This window comes from Hetaerina americana, unplaced genomic scaffold (genome assembly GCF_022747635.1).
Source record: "Hetaerina americana unplaced genomic scaffold, ioHetAmer1.1.p SCAF_5, whole genome shotgun sequence".
NCBI classification, from domain to species: Eukaryota; Metazoa; Arthropoda; class Insecta; order Odonata; family Calopterygidae; genus Hetaerina; species Hetaerina americana.
In genome coordinates, this window is record NW_027287095.1 from 29,217,366 (window position 1) to 29,240,846 (window position 23,481).

A 23,481-nucleotide genomic window follows, 5' to 3' on the forward strand; every position below is an offset into this window, starting at 1 on the left:
TTTTACTGCCGATGGAGTAGGCGTACGATGAATTTATTAGACAATTTTTCTGCGGTTATTAACTCTTGATTAAAAATGAGCATTCCATTATCATCTTTAGGGTCCCAAGTATTTGGTAAGATAATTTTAGATATTTATATATGTATCGTTCATGATAATTTAGTATTTATAAGTTCATATTTTGCTTTGTGCTTGATTGAGGGCCCTGCATACTGAAAGTTCTTTTCATGAAATGAAGATCAATGCTGCAAAGAGTACACTTCGAGGCATCACGTCGGTGGTTGATTTGAGTAGAATGTTGGAAAGCATTAGTCGCTGGCTAAGACAACGGTGAAATAAAATTGTTTTACTTTGTCGATATAAGTAATTCAAAATATGATAAAGATATTGCTTCCAATTGTTTCTTTATTTACACGAGAAAATATTTGTTAAAAATCATCCTTTATTGACATTAATTGGACTCAGTTGACTTCCGAACTAAATGAGTCGCTTAAGTTGCCTAATTTGATTTCAAGTTGACCTATGTATACAGCGTGTAAAATCATTTTATTATTACTGGAGAAAATGTTCCCGGTTCTTTGGAAAATATCCACCCATTTGAAATAACTTCGTACTAGAAACTCAGAAGTTATCAATGTATGCTGTGGTAACCTTAATGTGTTATAGAGATTTATATATTAAAATACGATAAATTATTACACATTACCGTAGTGTCACGATTAATTACCAAATGGTGCAGTGGGACGGATTTCCCAACTTGTGATTATTTCGAGACTAATTAGAAAACATGTTATCTTATTCAATTCTATTTCTTGCAATTGGTAAGCAAGTATTTTTTCCTAGAAGTCCTTGGTAGTTCTCAATATTGATGCCATAACACATTCCAACTCAAAGCAGTGATAGCAATCAATTAGTGCAGGCTGAATGAGGCACGTTACATACTCTGTGGTGTTACCCGCTGCATGTCATTGGGTTCGCATGGTGTGATTGGGTTAATAATACATGTACTTTCCAATTTTATGCGCCAATGCCCTGAATCAAATATTGCACAGCGGGTGTACATTCTGAATTAGGATGTCAAAAATTGTGAAAATAGTTTCCTTCGAACTACTTTATTGATAATTGAGGAATATTTCTGTTTAAAACTCTGAATTGTTTGTACTTACAAAAATATCCTGCCCAACCTTTCGTAGTTCACCTTCCCGGGATGTCTAACCAAGTCCATGAGCCCTGCCAAGATATACATATTTGCGGAGTTTGCAAGCAGTCTTTTACGAATGTAGAGAATTTCCTTGCTCACAAGAAGATAGCATGTGGTAAAGACATAATTCAACCGCACTCGCCATCAGAAATAAGCCTAGCAACATCATCACCTTCAGTAGTGACTCCAGAAGCAACATCAACTGCAGCATCTATTCAAACAATATTGCAGCACCCAACGACATTCATTACTCCAACCCTCACTACTGCCAATGGTGGATTAATTCACTCTTCGGGAGAAGTACCTCTGGGAGGGCAAATACTGAGAGTTCTCTTGGCAAACAATGAAATTCTGTTTGAGAGAACAGCTGAAAACCAAAGCTCTACCATCAGTGATTTAATCCCCGATGAAACGCTACAGATACTACGAGATCTACCAGTCAGAAAGGTGAGTAAAACAGTCATCAAAGTGTTTAATTAAACAGTAAGGTTGTCTCCGTGTGAGATGGCACATATTCCACACATCTGTAACTCAAGATCATCATATTTCCTCTGTTGTAATACAGCAAAAATTTGGCCATGCCTGTGCCTTTGGGACGAATGCTATGGCATGATAATGATTTCTTTATTTTGAATGACTAGTGGTTTTAATAATATTGGCACCCAAATATATAGGACCTTTCCAAGTGTTATGAAGGTAGGGTGGAGGTCCCTTATGTGTCTCATATCATACTAAAGTTTTAGATTAGTCAATAACTAGATGGGACAGCCCCCAAGTATGGATATTTCTCCTAATTGCTTGTAACAGAAATGTTTGAGTGTATAAATTATTTAAATATAGGATATTATTCATTCATGACATATTGATGTCATATTTTTTAACTTCATGTTGACACTTTTCGACCATTAGAAAATGCATAAAAAGACACCACTGGTCTAGCTTGTTATGAAAGTTATTTTCTATATTTATGCAGTAAATAATAGTAACTGAAATATCATCCATCAAATAACAAGATTGTTACATGCTTAGTGAATTGCAAACAAACTACGTATGGCCTTCATGGTAAAATTTACTCAACTGAGAGATATAATATGAAGTTTTGTGTTCTATCATTGGGTATTTTTCATTTCTCTCTACACATTGAGGTCATTCCTAATCTAGTTACCTCTTCCTTTTCCATTACTTATTACATCCTTAAGCTCGTGACAAATTCACTTTGTTTGTACACCTTGTGAATGAGAAATACAAACAATCATATAGTTCAATTAAAATGCATAGTTATGCATTACTCTTCACACCAGAATTTCAAATTCTTGCAGAAATGACTAGAACTTGCTCAACTTACCTTACGCCTTGTAGTGTCATCTCATCACTGTTATTTGGCGAAGTGAATTTTTGTGAGATTCCATAGTTTATGATATCAGATTATTTTTGTCATTAGGGACAGATTATTTCGCATAATACTTAATCTGGGAGTATTTGGGTGAATTTAAAGAAGTTCTTGTTCAACTAATTAGACCAGGAAGAATAAAAGATTCTTCACATCTACCTACAACATACAGATGCCTAGTCAAGGACAGTTCTGAATTATATTGGGGGAAAAAGAGATGGTCTCATGCCAAATTTAAGGGTTTTCTGCTAATCAGTTGAGGGTACTACATAGCCACTTTTTATCCAGTTATGATGACCCGAGAGTAAAGTCATAATTTATGATTTCTTTGTGAAATGGAATTCATTCCATATTATAATTATATTCTATAAGAGGCGTCGAAGGATTGACCTTGTGTTAAGAAAATCATTGGTATCACTTGTAAAATTTAAAACTTAAGGGCAATCCTGCAACCTAAGGATGTCACTGCACATATTCTGATTTTTATAATTTTATTAAAGACATACACAACATTTTTTTCAGACCTCGGACATTTTTTAATCAAAAGAAATCTTAAATTGACATTTTGTGAATGAATTGATGGTTTATGATTTGAAAGTAAATATTGCTATATGGTGAATGGTTATGCCATAGCGGATGTGCATTATGTTCTGTGTACTGCATGTTTGAATCTTTGTATACATGTTTGACTGTAAGTAAGCACAAAATCTTCTGGGCTAACATTTTGTATTCATGTGATCATTTTATTTTATATATTGGTGGCAAAACTGACATGCTAGAATATTGAGAAATAGAATAGAAAGAAAGAATAGGTAGCCACCAGTGTGAAAGGAGACTATATATCCAGGTCTGAATTAGATGCTGTAATAAAGAACTTTACCCCTCAGAACTAATAAAAAACTAAGAAATTGAAATTTTTATCCAGCTGTACAACTTGATATGTGTATGAGAGGAGAAATACAGGCTTTAAGAATAATGTAAACATCTCTATCATAAAAGAAAATGTGAAAACTTCAGTCAGTCTTGTTACTCACACATGGAAGATTATGGCCAGAATAATCTACAAAAGAATGAGTTCCTAAGTAAGGATCTGTTAGAATTTGGAAGAAGTGGAGGAAGAAATTAAGAAACATTCTAAACTCATCAGCGAGAATAGATTCAGAAACGTAAACCAGCCAAAGTTGCATACATTACTCTGGAGAAAGCTGGTGACAAAGTACACTGGAATATGATGCTACAGAGACAAAAAAAATTGAAATGGAAAATAATGATGGGAGATTGATGCACAATCTATATAGAGGACGACAGTGAATAGATGTAGTGGAAGCAGGGAAGAAGCTATAGTAAGGGATTATGGTGGGGTTTCTCCTCATTATCCTTGATATTTGATGTGAAAATTGAGAGGGAAATGAAAGATATCAAGGAATGTATAAAAGGCAGTGGATGAATATGCTACATTTTGCAGGCAAAGTGGCAATACTTGCAGTGAAGACAAGACCAAGAGTGGATTCTAAGGATAATGGAGATGAGTGTGAACAAGTACAATCTCATGATAAACAAGATTAAAACTTAGGCCATGCCCTGCAGTTGAAGCCGAGAAGATAATCTCCAAGTAAGAATAGGTTAGTGGAACAAGTGGAAGAGTTTTACCGTTTGGGCAGCAAGGTCACTAGTAATTAAAGAAGTAGGAGGCCTACAGTAAGCAGAAAAGAATGGTAAAGAAGCTGTTGTATTATAAAAAAACAATTAATAATGGCAAATAGTACTCTTTGGATGTGAAGAGGGAATTCACTGAAATCTATGTACAGAGTAGTTTTCTATGGTCATGAGACATGGACAATGTAAGCAGGGAAGAAGGGAAAATTGGCAGCATATAGTGTTGCAGCGGAATATTTAAGGTAAGATGGATGGATTGAATAATAAATGAAGTCCTTTAAGGAGTGGCTGAGGAAAGAGACTTAATGGAGGACACTTCCAGAAGGAACAGGGAGACTAATTGGACAATCACTGAGACACAATGACTTGCTGAAGGCCATAATTGAAGGAAACATAGAGGGTAGGAAGCCCAAGGGTGAGTGAGAAACATTATGGAAAGTGTCAGTGCAAGGAACTGTTAGAGAATGAAGAGTTAAACACTAAACAGGGTAGTTCAGAGTGCTTATATACACTAATCCATGGATTGATAATCCTTGATGAAAATAACCATAACTGACTAATGTAAGAGTTACATATTGGTGTGATGGCAGAGAAATGCTTCTCATGCTGAAAATGTAAGTTCAAATCCTGATCTTAGATGATGTTTCAATGATATTCTATAGTCAACATAAATGGCAAGTTTCTCCTGTTTCTCCACTCAATGAAATTGAGTGTAAATGACCTAGCAGTTTGTCATCTTTCTTAAGAACAACTTCACCTTACTATTATTATTTGGTAGTCTACCATTTAAGCTAGGTTTTGGATGGACACAAACTTAGTACCATTACATTTCTTAACCTCAACTTACAGGATTACCATACTCACACTATAATAAATCACTTCTGCATGCATTCATACAACTATAATTGAAAACAAAAAACAGCATATAATTCCCTATGTACATCGACTACACTTTTATTTATAATAAGGTACAGGGAATGACTATAGATTTTTGGCATTTGGATTAGTAGCAATGAAATAAAATAAAACCCTTTATTTTCTACTCAACCAAAAATGGGATCACAATCTTGCCTATTCAATGCATCAATTTTTAAAATTTTTATTGACTAACAATAATTGAAATAAGCTGCAATTACATAAATTAGGATTGCAGTAGCATGTAGTGCCAGGTTCCAACAAAAATAATAAAAACTGGTCAACATTTAACAATGGGCTAAATTTGTTTTCTCTCTTCAACAGTGATATCATTTATTGATTTTTTGGATCATACAGATTACAGATATTGTCAAAAAAGAGAGGATATATATCCATGTCTTTAAAAAAACGTAAGGAAGTATGAAAAATGTTCATAAAACTCATTTCAAAGTGTAGTGAATGTTGCAATAAAAATTTTTAAGTTTTCTTTGAAATAACTCATTAATTTTATCATCAGACATACCTGGTAAACTATTGTAAAATTGAGCTCCCTAATGATGAGGACCTTAACCATTTCATTCATGCTTATAATGCATTATATTTTATTTAACAATGCATTTATATCTTATATCATACTCATGAATGTCAAGGTTTAGATTAAGATTCAAAATACATATTTTTTTCTAATGCATAAAGAGTAATAAATTGAATAAACATCAAGTCAAAGCCATAAATTGCGCTTAATATTTGAAAAAAACACATTTATGGTCTATTAGTTGACAACAGTATTATTTAGTATAAGCATTTTTTAGCATCCTGCAAACCACTTCTAGGGTGTGTGGCCGGGGTGAATACACACAAGGTTAATTTGACCAGAATATTTATACCCCTACCGATATTGAACAAGGTTATTGTGATACTGTATCATTTGTGGAAAAGAATGGCATCTTAACTATCTGTTCTACGTTTAATCTCTCTAATTTTATTGACATGATCTTGACTACCATAGTAAAATGGGTAATAATACATTTTCAACATCATTGATAAAGAGACAGCCTTCCAATATATGCAAGATTTTTAATAGTTAATTTAACCTTGGCTCCATGGGTGATTCCCAGCCTAGCTCCTATAATATTTTTGATATGCTACAAAGCTTATCATAATAGTGATAGTCATTGTTTACAAAGTAGCCCACTGTTGACAGTTTGATGCCAGAATAAAACAATAGTGTGAACAGGGTGGCTCCACTTTTAATATACGCCACAGAGGAATAGGGTTCTGTTGAATTTTTTTTGAGTAGGGAAGGGTAAAACCTATAGAAATCCACAGACAAATGAAAGTTCACAATGATGATGCATGTCTAGAAGTATCTCATATGAATTCGGACTTTCCAGAACAGGATTATTTCCGTAACAGTCAGTGATAATAACAGTAACAGTGTAACTGTGATGGGGAACCTATCTCTTTAGGCTACAAATGGGTTTCCAATTCCTCTGAATAAAGTCTTAAATGTAATATTTTTATTAATAGTAGCCTATCAGCTTAGGATAGGTTTTTTTGGAGCGTGGTGCTACATGCTACTGTAATTCTAAATCTGTCAATTTTATGATTTTCATTCTTCTCCATACCCTTATCTCAAAGGTGACCTATCTGTGCTTAACTTAATGCCTCAATTACCAAGTTTCTGAAACAAAGAAAACTATGTGTCATATTTAAGTGTTAACTAGCCTTTCCTTTACATCTTTACTTAAAATATCTGTCACCAATTCTAACCTCTTGGTAAACAATTCTTTGCCTAACGTTGTTATTTTAATGTCCCGACCACTTGGCCCACTGTCATCCAAAGCACATGCCAGATAGGTGAATGTTTTTACCTGTTCTAGTGGATATCCCTTAAGTTTAATGTTTATCTTAGCACTCCTTTTTCTTGTGAATTTCATTACCTTCGTTAGCTTATGTTTAATACTCATCCCATACACATTACAACTAACACATATTCTGCAATGTACTAAGTAATAATTGTAACCCTTTACTTAAATTTCAGAGTTTATGTGAGAAAAATGTGTCAAATAATCCACTTGATGTGAAATCGGAACTTGAAGAAACAAAGGGTGAAGATCATTTACCTGTAGAGCCAGCAACAGTTATTGAAGAGAGGGCATCAAAGGAAGACTGCCAATCAGTTGAACAGGAGAGAGGACAAATATTTCAACATGACGAAGAAAACGTGGTGTCTTTGTTGGCTAATCAGTTATTGAAAACTTCTGAGGAGAAACAAGGTATGCTATGTACCGAGAAGTGATTTATTTTCACCTACAAAATCTAAATATTTTCACTATCATGGTACATGTTTACATGTAAAGGGAGTGTGAAAGAGTTAAGTTTGTTGTACTGCAATCAAGCACCCATATACTGCTCTCCTAAATCTCCAGTTGCTCTTTTTTTCCAATTCCTAAATCCTTCCCAAAATCCATAGAAAATACATTCCTGACCATCCAAATATCTCTGCCTGAAACTCTCCAAAGGAGAGAATCTCTGCATTTGTTGGTCATTACCTTCAACCAATTATCCATTTGCTCTCTTCCTTTTTCAAACAATTAATTTTCTCATACTTATGAACTCAATCATCTTTTTTCTTATCTCAATCACCACAACAACAGTTTATGTTAACTCTCTTTATACCTCCATGTTGTGCACTGAAGATCTCCTCCCAACATTAATTTCTTACGAAATTTCTGACCCCACATCTCCCTTAACACCAAAATTCCCTGTGATCTTTCCTATTTCATCCTCGCCCACAATTCCTTCTCCTTGAATAACCAATACCTATAGATCTAGAGCAATGCCATAGGTAGTAGCTTTAGTACCTACTATGCCAACCTCTTCCTTGGTCATCAAGAGAAAAATTCCTCTCCAAGTATCCCCTGAAACTGCTTGCCTGACTCTGAATTATCGACTACATTTTCCTCCTCTGGTCAATTGGCTCAAAATCCCTTAACACCTTCATTTCCACCCTTAACAACTCCTCTCTCTTCTCCACTGTCACCTTTTCTCCCTTTACAATAAATGTCTTAGATGCATTTCCTTCACTATTTTTTTATTTCTTTTCAATTAATTTCTTTCAATTTCAAACTTCTGTCCTCGTCTAACCTTGAAACAAACAGTACCTTCATTACAGTAGCTGCCTCCCCCATACCAAACATTCGCATCTATACTCTTTTTTCTATCCTTGCCTGCCAGTTAGTAATAATCCTAATTACCTCTATAAATGTTTCAATACCTCCACCAGTTTTTCCTCTAACATGAATACCTGGCATCCCTTCTCCATAAAAAATCCAAAAACATTCCTATACTCATAAGACTCTCCTCCACCAAAGGCCCGTGCCCTTTTTCCATCTATGTCACCTATTTCCACGATATATATTTTCTCAAATCCATTTTAAGGACCTTTTTCCTATTCTGGAAAACCACAAGATCTTAAAAGTATTTATAATTGTCTATGTATTATCATTGTGAAGAATGTCATGCATGTTCAAATTAAAATTGTTTTGCCTTCATTGATATTTGTTTATATCTTTGTTTAGATTGTTCCTATCCTGGAGCCATCATCAACGTCCAATGCCTTAGTGAAACATCAGCTTCATCATCAGGTGGAATTTCCATGACAACATCAGCCACCACCATCTCAACCCCTACAATTACGCAATCTGGCTCACCTGTCAAAGGGAAACCAATAATTCTTGGGAAAAAAGGAAAAAATAAGGTTTCTGAGGAACCACAACTCCCAAAATCCGACAGTTATGATGTTAATGATGTGGAAAAATCAAAGAACACTATTAAAGATAGTAAGGGTACAATGACAAAAGTTTGCATTCTACCTGAAGGAAGTACAGGAGATGATGATGAGATGGTTTCAATGAGGAAAAAAATGCCTGGTTTGTTCAAGCCAAGAAAAATTCATGTGTGTGCTGTGGAGGCATGTGATTTCTCAACCACCTTTACCAAAGATCTCATTCGTCACATGAGAAAGCATACAGGTAAATTGAGTTTTGTTGACTTTCATTTGATTTATGTACCTACCCTGAGTTGACCTTAAAATCTGAGAGAAAACTGATTCCATAACAAAATCATTCATTTCAAAACTTTCCAAAAATGTTTGTCATTAATAAGGATAAATGTTATTGCATTAAATTGTGGAATAGTTAATCACACTTGTGAGAGGGTTAAGTGTAACTTACAATTTCTATAATTTTAGATCCACAAAATATCTCTTCTTACACCAAATATAGCTGTTCATTAAGCTTCTTCACCCCACATCAGGCACCTCATGCAAGGCACAATGAGAAAGACTTTCGTACTTCTACTTTATTTATCAATCACCCCCTTGTCATAGTCCGCAATTTTCAAAGAAATCTGTATTAGTTACTGCTCATAGTTTTTCAATTTTATTTTGCGCAGGTGAGAGACCATTTAAGTGTGATAAATGCTCTCGTTGGTTTAGTCGAGGTGACAAGTTGAGGACCCACCTTAGGATCCATGCTGGGGTCAAGCCGCATGCTTGCAAGATTTGTCCATATAAGGCTGTTGATTCAGGAAGCCTTAGAAAGCATATGAGGGTGCATACAAATGAGAGGCCATACAAGTAAGTTTATTTAAATGATTTTTTCATTAGTCAATAGAGTATCAAATGCCATTCATTTCCCTATCTCATTTGAATGTCATCATCACTTTCATTGTGTATTTCTGTTCACATTTTTCATTTTTCTCACTCTATAATCTTTCCCTGTATATTTTATTGTTGTCCTGAAATTTTTATAATAGACCAACTCTTCCTCTAGTTAGCCTGCTTTCCAACAAATTTGAAGATAGGATTTAAGTATATTCTGTGGATTTATTTTAAACTGTGGAAAGATAACTTTTCTAGAGTTGAACTTGAGATCTGAAATTGCCTAAACTATCAGAACACTTAGTAAACCTTAATCACTGCCTAAAATTACTGTCCCTCCAAAATTTCCCATCAGTATAACTTGTGTTAATTTTTCAAACAGGAAAATATGAGTGTAAGACATTTTGCGCAGTTGATTCTCAAATGTACTCACTATGCTGTATTATCTATTCAATAATCTAATTGTGAAGCAGAAGTGATTTTGAATATTTTGTAATGAAGAAAAGAAAAATACTCCATCAAGTGTAATGCTTGTTTTCCTTCTTGTATTCCCTTGGAATGTTCAATAGAATGATGCATCTCTTTATGGTTTTTTTTAATGTTTACATGATTTTCTTGTTAGGATAATTCAATAGTTTTATGAGTGGTATCATATTGATTTCTATTTCATTTGCATTTTTTGTTAAATAATTTTGCTTTCGTAAAGTACAATATTATTCGTTTTAGGTGTCAAATCTGCCCATATAGTGCCAGGGACTCTTCGCAGCTCACAGTCCATTTGAGAACCCATACTGGTAATGAATTTCAAATTTTTTTTGCTATAAGTAGAGTATAACTCCAAATATGTGTTCCATGAGTTTAAGGATAATAATAAATTCAGTGGTTGGGCCATTTCGTTGGCAATTTTAGCATTTTTTTTTACTTTTGTAGGGGTCCTGCATATTTTACTGAATCCTTGTGTTTTCCTTAAAAATATCATGATGTATTTTGCACGTAAACTGACATTAAATAAATATCAAAAACATATGAATAATTGACAGTTGAGGATAATTGCCTGTGGATGAAAGATTGTAAGGGCAAAACAACAATGCATATAAAAATATATTACTATCATCCTATTGCTGGAACAAAAAAATGAAGTAACCAGGGGCTACTGTGCCCAAAACATTGGCTTTAGCAATGAGCACAGGTTTTATTTCTTCAAATCATTACAAAATTTACTTCGAAGTAGCTCATCGCCATGTTATGTACTTTGACATCAATCAAAAGAAAAACATAGCAACATCATGGGAAGTTTGAATTCAGGTCTAGGGTAATTAAATATGGAAATTTCCAGAAGAAATTCATATTTGCAAATCACAGTATCAATGCTTAAGTATAATTATAACTATAAAGCTATCTTAGAAATATGGTCTGCAAATAAATATTGAGTAAAAATCATCAAGTCTTATTGTTTCATGTTTGATAATCTGTATAATTTTATTTTTCCAAGTTTTTCAAAGACAGAAAATGATTTTTCATAAGATTTCTAATGATTTATTAACCTTTCATTCAGACTTGCTAAAATATTTAAGATCAAAACACTACTGTTGTGGGCAGATTTAGCTAAGTGAGAAGAGATTTTCCACAACAAATTAAGGATCTACATATACCTGTGTTACACCACCTTTCTAAAAGCCTGATGGGGCAACATAATCTCACAGGAAGTGAAAAAAAATATACTACTTCTCATTGTTATGCATCTCAATGTGGAGTTAGAGAACCCCAGAAAGCAAAGAAAGAAATGACAGGAAATAATATAATTTTATCGCCATTCAGAGTTAGGAAATGATATTTATGATAAGAAATGAAGGAAATTTTTAGTATAGCCTGCAACATGTAGGTGGCCTGATTATAAGCTTGTGTGCTTTACTCTGTTTTTTGCATGACTGCTAAGAAAACATGGATTTTGTTTCTGGAAGTATGGCCAAAATGATATTCAGACATGACCTTATACTTCAGTTGGCTGATAAATGAAGAGTGGCATTTTTGCATAATCTAGTTATGGCAATTACATATTTACAAGACAGTAATGCAATGGACTACAACCTAGACGTGGTGGTAGGGCTTGTGTGTTCCGATGACCCCTGGAGCTGTGCTGGTGGGCTGTATCGACGGTAAAGAGCTAAGTACTATCGAAGAAAATTGAGAATGTATCAAGAAAGGGATGACGAAAGCTGCAAAAAAAACTATGTATAGGAACCATTAATAGGAAAAGGATAAGGAAGCCATGGATCGTGGATGAGATGATTACACAGATACATGAGAGAAGAAAATGGAAGGCAGAAGGTAGTACAAAGAGTTGAATAATAAATTTCAATGGGCAACAAATATAGCAAAAGAAGCATGGTGGAAAATGCAGTGCAAGGATATGGAAAGTTTGCAGAGGAAGGGTGGAATTGGTGTGTTACACAGCAAGGTTAAATCGCAATCCAGAAGTAAGAAGGGAAGATTTGTGCTAACAGTTAGAAATAAGTCGAGTATGATAATAGTTGACACAGAAAAGATCCAAGAGAGATGGAAGAAATATATAGAACTGTTTGGTAAAGAACTTAGGCCAACAAGGCTAGAAATAGAAAAGGAATGTGACGTAGAAGAAGATAGCTTAGGTCCAGGCATACTCAACGATGAGATAGAAAGGGCATTGAGGGAGATGAAACTAAATAATGCCGTGGGGGTGGATAACATTCCCGCGGAACTATTGAAATGTTTGGGAAAATGTGGGAGGAAGAGGCTCTGTGAACTGATTCGTAGTATCTATGAAGAAGGAATCTGGCTGGAAAACTTTGTGAGAGCAGTGTTAGTTCCTATTCCGAAAAAGGTAAAGGCTACATCATGTGAGGGCTACAGAACAATAATTTTGATATCCCACACAGCTTAAGCTGTTCTCAGGATCATCAACAAAAAGGTAGAGAGTAGGGCAAATGATTACTTAGGGGATGATCAGTTTGGGTTTAGGAAGGGGAGTGGCACACGTGATGCCATTGCAGTAATGAGATTATTAATCGAGAGCAATATAGAATACAATCAGGAATTATTTGCCTGTTTCGTAGATTTCAAAAAGGCAGAGCAATTTGGCAAAATCTCTTGAGTATATTGCAGAAAATAAGAATAAATTGGAGGGACAGGAAGATAATCCGCAACCTGTACATGTCTCAGACTGCTCAGGTGTGAGTGAGGAATTGGGATGGGCAGTGCTAGGAAGGTGTATGGCAGGGTTGTCCATTATCAGCAGTTCCATGCAACGTATATGGGGAGGAAATGATTAAAGAGGCATGTGAAGAACTGGAGGTAGGAATGAAAGTCAAAGGGAAATTCGTAAAATCAGTTAGGTTTGCTAAGGACCAAGCCTTAGTTTGTCAGTCAGCCAAAGGGTTGCAAGCATTGCTGAGTGAATTGGAAATTCAGTGTGATAGATATGGGATGAGAATCAATATTAATTAAACAAAACTTGTGATTTTCCAGAAAGGAAAAGGCTAAGCTTAACATTAAAATAGTCGGGCAGAAACTAGAACAGTTTATGTGCCTCGGAAGTGTTTTGGACCAATACATTCAAAGTAGTAGGGACGTAAGGAGAAGAATTGTGCTAGGCAAAGAGGCTTTCACAAGGAGGAGGGAGTTGATGACAGGAACATTGAGTAAGGATGTTAAAAAAAGACTCGTAAAAACTTTGATTTAGAGCGTAGTTATGTACTACGTGGAAACGTGGTCATTGTAGCAGGAGGATAAACGTAGATTGGAGGCTTTATAAATGTGGTTGTAGAGAAGAATGGAGAAGATGAAATGGATGGAAAGGAAAACAAATGAGGAAGTACTATGCATGGTGTGTGAGGATTGGGGTTTGTGGAGAGAAATCCTAAGGGGGCAGGAAAAATGGATGAAGAGCATATTGGTCGGCAGTGGGTTGTTGAAGACTGTAACAGCAGGGAGAATGTTAGGCAAATGAGGAAAGGGATTTGGATGGGATGAAGGGAGGGAGGAAGTACACAGGGATGAGAGGGACTTGATGTAGAGTAGGCTTCTGGACTGTGTGTTATGTGGAAAATATTTTAATTGTGTTGAATATTTTGAAGAAATGAAGTGTTTACCTAAAACAAAAGCCAAATCTTAACTAGACAAAAACATGCAAATTTCATTTTTTATTGGAAGAGCTGCTGACTCCACCCCATATGCTAATAGTAGAATGTATAATTTTTGTATGTCCTTAATTTTTTCCTGATTTCGTGGTTAGTTTACAGAGGAAGAATATGACCATATAAGGTGATGAATCTAGCTAATAATTCAGGAGTTAATTGTGTATGATAAAACTATGATTTTCAGTACTTGAAGCAATACATTTTTACAGTAAGCCTTATGTCCTGACTTATTTCTATGCTCATATTTGGTGCCAACAATCTTCTGCATTTACAGTTGTAGATCAACTTCGAGGGGACTAAGAATTTTTCCCACTCTATTATCATCCAATAAACTACCAAAGTCAGATAGCTTCTCAACAATCTTATTTATGAGTGTCATAATTTATATTAAAAATATGCAACCAGTTGTTCCAGGCAATAGGAAATATTCAATCATTCTAGTGTTGAATAAATAAATGTTAAATCAGCTGTTTCACACTATTTCAGCCAAGGATGTGTACAATGCACTGTCACATACTGTCACATTACCAAATCACAGCAGTAATTTGCCTAGGTTTGCTATCCCTCATTCTTTAGAGTGTGGAATACTATATAGAAGAGCAAGAGATATTTAAGCATAATTTACAACACAACTGAATGTTAAGACATTTGAGTTTTTATTAGGTGCAGCTTAGTAAAAATCTATGCAATTGCTGTGTTGTAAATAAAAGTGTGGTGTGATTATTCCTTAAGAGCATGGCTTATATTTAATATATAATTACAGTAGTTGACTCAACATTTGCAATAAAGTGGTCTATTTAAATTAAGAAATTGAACATATCTATATCCCAGCATATATTTCTTACAAATATGCTAAAATGATCCCTTGTACAAGTATTATATCCTTCTTAGGGAAATGTGCACTACATTAGAAATAGTTTGTAGGTATTAGGGAATGAAAATTTAAAAATTAAATTATATTTCTTTCACACACACAAGAAGTGACATTTTTTTTGGTAAAAGCAAGTTTTTTTGATGACTAGTTGTTTACGGAGACTTTACTACACCTCCCTCTTCCCGTGTACATGATCTCAAACCCACCAGGTCTCCATCCTATGCATGCCTGATTTAATCGTTGAATGATAATTATTTTGGAATCTCTATATTTTCTTAAGGGGACCATCCATTTGTGTGCACCCATGATTCATGCAATGCTTCCTTCAAGACAAGCTCTGATCTTAAACGACATGTGCGAATACACACAGGAGAGAGACCATTTGAATGTCAGATGTGCCCCTATAAATGCTCAATCAGCTGTAAGTACCATTGACCTCCTAAAATGTAGTTTTTTAATAGTTTCTTTCTTTTTAACATTTCTCTTTCAATGATGAATGAGGATAGCTAATAAGACCATATATCTACTTGAAAGACCAGTTAATTTTTGATAATTGTTTTCATGGTTTTATTCTCTATATAAATTATTTTTTTGGCACGCATCAGGAAGTTGAGGGGACGGACAACTTAGCAGGAATAAAATCAGTTCTATTTTGTGGTAAAAATGTCATTTTGATGTAAATACCATGGAAAAATTATGATTATGCGCCATCTTTGCTATCTCAAATAAAACTTTTTTGTATCTATCACCATAGTCTTCTAACTGAAAGTTCTTTCTATTGGTTAATGTAGAGCTCCCATGGTATTCAGATCCATGGCAATTTGTGAAATTTTGTCTTTATAGAGAAGGCAGTTCCTTTCTCTCCGAATATGCCATTAACTGAGAAAATCTTTCCCTAGGGGTGACCAGAGGCATCACCTAAATTTGAATTCATGACCATTTTCATGGTCCATAATTCTTTTACCCACTAAGCTTAGGATGAAAGCATGGATTGCTTCCTAATTTCTTTAGACATTTAAATGGAGCAAGGAATGGGCAATAGTGATGAATGATGTGAGGTAACCATTGGAGTGTTGTGGACCCAACTGAATGGTCACAAGAGCTAAGATGAACATGAAAACATTTGAAAAGTTTAATGAATATATTAGCAACTTGTAATGAATTACTTATGAAAACTGGATTTTGAATTTTTCATAGTCATTTCTAGACCCCATGGTCATTAAACCCATTTGAAAGGAGTGTAGGTAAAACTCTTTCTAAACATAAGAGTAAGCAATGCTTTTGATTTCCAACATTTGAAAATTACTGGACATATGTTGAAAGCCTTGAGCTTTGATAAAATATTGAATTTCTATGATTTCATATGTATTAAATGAACTATACTTGTATTTATAATTTTAAGTTGACCTGAAATAAGTAAAAATAATGGGGAAAATTTGATCACATTTATTTTTGACTGATACATTTATTTCACACCTCCATATCAATTCCCATCGCATCAATCTTTTTTAAACTGTGTGAATGTATGATTCAAAAATACGTGTAAAATCATCAAGAATATTCAAGTGTGCACAACCATTTAGCAATGGTTCGCAGTTGCATATTTTCATTTTTCAGTGCTCATTTTTTTATCCCAGATTTGTATTGATCTCATGATCATTCTTAAGATGAAACATTTGAATTCCCATTGGAATAGTTATAGGTGCCATTTTTGTACACTTATTGAACTGAATGCTGTGGTTCAATGATATTATTATTTGTGAAATTTTATTTCAGCAAATCTACGAGCCCACATGCGTCAGAATCATTCTGAAAACAAGACTTTAAACTGCAGCATTTGTTCCTACAATGCAACATCAAAATATGCCTTGAAAGAGCATGAAAAAACACACTGCCGGGTAATGGGTGAAGGTGATAATTATTTATATTTTTGGCCTGTAGTAGCTACATGCTTTCATAAAACATTAAATTTGAATCATTGCCAACTTATGTGCTATATTCCTTTATGGTTAATGTTTAAACCACAACATGCATGAATTTTGTCTTTTTTATATCTTTTGTATAGTCCATGACAGGTTCATATATACTTTTTTTTTTACTGATACAGGAGTGCTGAGATGCAACACATGTGGTTTTAGTTGTTTTGGCATAGATGGAATGGCCTCCCATTTGAAAAATAATTCGCTCTGCGAAAAAGGAAATGCTGATTTCGTAGCCAGAGCTAAAGAAATTCCGTCAGCTGCACAGTCAAAGCCATTCCGCTGCAGTGACTGTGACTTCTCATGCATGTTAAGAGGTTAGATTGAAGTTCTTTCCATAGAATCTTCTAGTGTGTGGTGTCTGTCTTGCATGAGCATCATTCTGATTTTTGTGAACTTTGTTTTTAGCAGTGATTTAATTTCTTTAATGTTTCCTCTCAAAGTTTTTATTGAAATGAGCTAGAAATACATTTTGCACCTATAATTGTGTTATTTTAAATGGAAGTAATTAAAAATGTATGCAGTATGATAGTTCGTAACATTAAATGCAAAGTCAAGGGCAAAATTTCCCCGGTGGGGGAAGCCAATGGAGGGGAGAGAATGAAGATTTATTGAGAAGATTAAGTAACCATAGAGGATTCATTTAAAGCAAAGCCAGTCAAGTAAATGTCACATCCAGATTGACTGGGAGCTGAAAATATTAGGAAGTTTTAAAGGATTCTCTCTGTTAGAGATAAATCAGAGATTGGTAGATACGTATGCCAGATTTTCCTCGACACCTTAAAACTAGTTTATCAGTGTTATAGTATGATGGTCATCATGTTTATTTGAACCATTGTTGGTAAGTTAGTGTTTAATGTTGATAAAAGAGAAGGTATTAGTGATATATGTAAAGAATATACCATATCAACCAGAATGTAGTGTGATGATTCTTCCTCGGAAAATACCTTTAAAATTTGCATCTGCAAAACAGTGAAGTATCTTCTTCAAAGGACTAATGACCCCCAGGTTATGAACAACATAACAGCGATTTATGCAATTAGGGAAATTGACTATAGAACTGATTGATACATTCATTGTATAAGGAATCATTTTTCCCTGGCACAATTTGAGACCATAGCAGTATGTTACATAATTTCTGATGATTCCCAATTCCATTGATCGTCAATCAACAATCACTCCGATTCCTGGTGACCTAACAGTCTCTGCCACCTGCCCTTGTGGCTGCTTCAGGTTACTCAAGTGAGAATAATATGTAGATGATATGTAAAAAAGATTGCTCAAACATAGTTAAAGTAGCATATTAGTTACTCACTTGGGTTGTAATGATACTAACAGGAAGTAGAAAATACCTTTATTAGGGTGAGATTGAGCGGTTCTGCCTCCATCCCAACCCCTAATACAGAGCAATGAGTTGACAGCCCATTGTAATATAATTTCGTGCTCATATTTAATGTGAGTAAATTGCTTGGGTGCAGCTAAAAAAGTTTTCAGGTAGATAAAATGCTGTAAGCCATCTCCATTGAATTAGGAGAGGAGGGAATGCCTCTTGCTGAGACCAACAGGTAATCTGCCCTACAGGCCTTTTGATACTTGGTAGTCTGTACAAACTATAATTTATAAATAACTGAATAATTCAGGAAAGAGTACTATACATGGATGTAAAAAGTCCATATGGCATAAGTGATCCATCTTTACACTAGTGTTAGGAGCAATACTGGAAAGATCTCATTATTGATAAAGTAGCATAATTCCCTATAGTTACAATATCATCATGATTTTTAGCTAACTGTTTTATTTGGTTTATGGTTGATGTGAGTGCCCTTTTTTTGCTTCTTTTACTATCACAATTTTCCCTTATGTTATGTGTTATTATTATTATTTCGACTGCATATGCAAGGCATTGATACATGGAGGAATGTTGGGCAGGCGAGGTAGAGGTGGGAAAAGAATAGGCATGTTGGATGGAATAAAAAGAAACAGCATGTACATGAAGTTGAAGAATGGTTTATTTTAATGTTTGTTGCAGAGGATTCAGTGTGTGTTAGGCAGGGCTTAGATGGTTAGACTACATAGTCCATATACCCATGGAAAACCTACCATAACCGATAGACTACTCTTAATTATATAGCCACTGTTCATTAGGTATCTAAGTTGGATTCAAATCCAATCTCAATATGTTCATTGCACAATGGAAAGAAGTTACTTAATCACCAAAAAATGGTTACTATGTTAAAAACACAACTTCCTGTTGGGCCAAATGAGAATTTTCAATCCCTGTTTATTTTAATTTGCCAATTGTATCACTGTCAATGACAAAGATGGTAAATCAGTATTAATAAAAACCTTAGGAAAACTAGATAATTTATAATGCACAACTGATGTGTGAAAAACTTTTGTTTTCATTACAGACATAATGTTGAAGGAACAAAATCTAGTTTTTCAGTGAAAAACGCTTTAGTCTTGATGAAGGAGCTCCAGAAAGCCACCACTACCTATAATTTTTTTCATCCTTCGTAGTTTGGATTTTGTGTGATTTTTCACAAGTAATTATTTGATTTTTTTATAATTGCAGGTAACCTGAAAAACCACATTCAACGGAAACATTGTATTTCGGAAGAATCTGCTGTTGATGCTGCTAAGAAGAAGTCACGGGGTGGGAATAAGGGAGGTAGTGGATCAACCAGGAGCAGAAAGGGCAGAGGTGGAAAGCGTGGCATAGGAGAAGGGCCACCCTTTTGCCTAAGGAGCCATCACTGTCCTTTGTGCAATGTTTCTTTTGTGCGTGAGGATTCATGGAGAAGTCACATCCGACAACATCAAAACAAAGGGGAGGGCTTGAACATTCCACTGGGTCCTATGATGCCCTCTTTGGTAGACAGTTCTGAATCAAGTTTGATTGCTGCCATACAAGAAACACCTTGCGAAAACACAACACCTAATACATTACTTTCATTGCCTGAAGGAGATGAGAATAAGATTATTGACAGCAGGCCATTTATCATCACATTTGAAAGAAATGGAAAAGTTCAAGAAGGGCAAGGGAATAATGAAGGTAGGAGATTTTCTTGGTTCTTTTTCAAGTTCATAGCCAATAATTTTATTTATTAGTTTCACAAAAGCTTTTTTGTTTCTTTTTTGGTCAATTTGAGTGTTCACAGAAGTTTTTAATTCTAAATTTACCAGAGGACATCAATATACACTATGTATCCTGCAATAAATAGTTTAAAACTAATGCTGTCTGTGATTCAGAAGCAATATCTCCAGAGATTACCACACAGAGTGAAGACTTTCATCAATAGCTGTAGCATCTTACGTGTATGCATTTACTTAATTTTATTTAACTTTGTGACTGGTTTCATCTTAATATGATATCTTCTACAAGATGTTGGCCAGATGATACTTAATCAAGGTAGAGCTATTGATAAAGTATATTATAAAACTGGGAAAGTATTGTGACTTCAATTTCTATAGATGCATGTATTCAGCATCCCAAAAATTATAACAAACTATATACCCATTAACTATTACTTAGCATTTAACATACTGGAAAGCAGTAATAAAAATGCATCATATTCCAACCATTTTGAACATTTAGTATTATTCCCCTCTTTCACTTAATTGTTTAGTAATATTTATCTTGAATGTGAGTGTAAAAGGTGCTGTCGGGAAGTACCTGAAGCTTCATAAGTGTGATTTTTGGTTTCCGCCAATGGCAGTTTACTGTTTATATACTTTTACATTATATACCCAAAGATTTTTTTTGTGGTCACCGTGCTATTTCCTCATACTTAAGCTAACATCTAGTCTGGAAAAATCCTGAATTTTAAATTTTTTTTCATTATTTCAAATAATTAAGTGTTAAACTAGTCAAGAATTTTAAGAGGGAAAGGGTTTTGGAGTTGGTGTATCAAACTTGCTTAATGCCTCTCAAGAGAAAATGGTTGCTGAATATTAAACATTTAAATCAAAATGAAGATTTCACTATTCTCTGTATTTCTTGTAACTTAATAAATTTTGGAATTAGTTGAAATGTTTCCTTTGGAAAAAATCTTGGCATAATTGCATTGTATTCGTATTAGTGAACGACTGTTAAAAGTCACTGTCTCTGAATCTCCCACAATTTCTTTGGACATTTAAAAGACTTTATCCTCACCAATATAAAATGCCACCTGCTATAATATTTTCATTTCTCCTATTTCATCACTGATTACTAGCTAAATGGTATGATATGTTTATACCAAATACATATTATGATACAATATCAATGTTCACTCCACACTATTCATCAGTCATGCACTTCATCCATTCACCCATTAGTCGTGCATAATTTTCTAATTTTGATTGAAAATGTTCTAATTCTTGTTGTTTCATTTTCCCTGACCCTTATGCGATTCCCTAACTTTCCAAGATTTTCTGGTTGTGGACCAACTGACAAAGATATTATCTCTCATAATGCTCCATGCTCTAGTGAATCAATCCTAAGCTCAGGTCATTCAGTTATTTGCTGATAATCTAATTCCACTTATAACTTGAGCAAAATCTGAATTTCCAGAAGCATACACCTCAATTGTGATGAATGCTGTGTGATTCTGTAATTTATAGTCACTCCTCTCTACAAATAACCAAGTCCACATAGCCTTCAATTTTATTATGTTCATATATTTTATCTTTAATGGGCCATGTGAAAAGTACTGTTCATATTTATTGTGAAATTTTAAGAAACTCTTTCCAGCAATTTATGATTTGTCTTACTATTTATGCCCAGTTTTGTAGGACATTTTAGAGTCCAGGTCTCTGTATTTTTTATGAAAGTCACAAGTTTGGGGGCCATTTGTAATTTTTTGTTCATTTTATAAGAATAAATTTTTCATATAGATATTTAAGATGCTTTTCTTTTTTTATAGGGGAATCAAATGTTATAAATGAATATGAAGAACCTACTGAAGAGAACCATTCAGTATTATTATACGTACAAGCAGAACAAGATGCAGGTCAGAATCAAGATGATGATGAAAATCTGCGAAATGGAGCTGAAATCCTTGCATCTCTTAATCAAAGTCTGCCATTGCATACATCCTTAGCAAACACAACTAAACAAATAGCCATTACTCCAGCAACTGATAGTTCTCATCAACACACAATACTCCTTACAACTCCTCAGGCATCAAGTCATGCATTGAAGGGACAACTCACAAATGGAAACTCAAGTACCTGTCAATATATAGCTTTGCCCCATGATCAGACAGCTATTATGGACCAGCTGACAGCAGCATTGCAACCTGGACTTCAATACATGATATCTGGACCATTAGAAGCTATAATGGCTCTGCCTTCTGCTTTGGAACAGAGACAAATGGCCATAGGTTCTGAAAATCAGAAGAGTTCATTTGATAGTCCTATCATATCCCTTCAGCTGAATAATGAAAAAGGTGATACAGCAAGTAAGGGAGAATAAGATTTATAATACAACAATTACCTGTGAATCTATTAAATGACATCCATTGTTGTCACTTCTATTCTTAATACTGATCTGATCCTGGGACGAAGGGGAAAATACTTTGACAACAATGAATATCATTTTATTCAAAACAGATGGATGAGTTCTATAATTAATATCCTGATGTTTATGCCCACATATCACAGTTGCATTCTAGTCAAAACTGGAATGTTTGGCAGTGGAATACTGTTCCTGGGTTTTCAAAAATCTGTGAAGGTTAAAAACTCTGGATTATTCTGGTTTCCAATATTTTCAGTCTTGTGATTCCTAAAAGTGGTGGTATTGTCGAACTTCCTGTGTGTTACTTCTGTATGTAATTGTGTGTTATTTATGTTGTCTCTGTGTATAAGCTTTCATTGAAAGTCTCTCGAGCAATATGATATAATGCAATAAAATGGAAGGCTTTAATCAAGTGAGGAAGATACTCATGGAGATAATGTGAAACATTTAATTTGATACTCAAAGAGACATAGTATGTCGTACCTACAATATGACTCACTGTGCTCATAGTCAGCTTTTATATAACTCATATATGTTACATTTTTTTATTGTAAAAACAGAATTCTGTGCCGAGTATTAAAGTAAATTATGGTACATACTGTTTCCCTCATAAGATGAATAAAAATTATTCTTTTTCTCAGGAACTTTCATTACACACCATACCTTCTAAAATTAAGTAAGGTAAAGGCATTAGGCAAAAAAGGCAAAGGATCCTAGGTATTAATAATGAGGTAATTTTTGGGCAACTTTCTTAGCTCACTACAACTTAAATAAAATAAGAAGAAAGTTAGAACAAGGACACTATTGTGATATATAAAAATTTAAACTCAATGAGAGTGGGTGACAAGATTGTCAAAGGGAAGGGAAAAAGTAAGGACTTTTTTTCTTAATTAAAAATTTATGGTGGTGAATCTGAGTTACTTTCATTATCAATTTATAGCCGAGGTGAAGATTTGGGCAACTTATTAGCTGGCTCTGGATATGCAGACCAGATTTTTTCCTGTAGCAGTTGGCTGAAAAGTTCACTAGTGTGAGGAAGATATATTTTTGCTTGTAGACCTGGAAAAGGCAAATGTTGGGGAACGCAACATGTTTCTGCGTGAGGTTCTGGAAGAGTATGATGTT

General features: G+C 34.5%; 1 protein-coding gene across 1 annotated transcript; it reads left to right on the top strand.

The window, feature by feature from the left end:
* Nucleotides 1-9: 9 nt before the first annotated feature.
* On the top strand, nucleotides 10-22,957 carry LOC139693754 (zinc finger protein 64-like). The gene is made up of 11 exons (XM_071592025.1): nucleotides 10-115; nucleotides 1,194-1,648; nucleotides 7,207-7,441; nucleotides 8,747-9,199; nucleotides 9,621-9,804; nucleotides 10,555-10,622; nucleotides 15,158-15,298; nucleotides 16,654-16,788; nucleotides 16,985-17,173; nucleotides 19,432-19,911; nucleotides 21,764-22,957. Exons 1-11 carry the CDS (start codon nucleotides 76-78, stop codon nucleotides 22,312-22,314), a joined length of 2,931 nt encoding a protein of 976 aa, XP_071448126.1. The 5' UTR covers nucleotides 10-75; the 3' UTR covers nucleotides 22,315-22,957.
* Nucleotides 22,958-23,481: the final 524 nt, after the last annotated feature.

Bases quoted from the DNA above. Each gene is read 5' to 3' on its own strand.
- LOC139693754 (XM_071592025.1), top strand. From the start codon at position 76: ATGAGCATTCCATTATCATCTTTAGGGTCCCAAGTATTTG. The intron at 9,805-10,554 runs GTAAGTTTATTT...TATTCGTTTTAG, and splicing joins ACAAATGAGAGGCCATACAA to GTGTCAAATCTGCCCATATA. The intron at 10,623-15,157 runs GTAATGAATTTC...TATTTTCTTAAG, and splicing joins CCATTTGAGAACCCATACTG to GGGACCATCCATTTGTGTGC.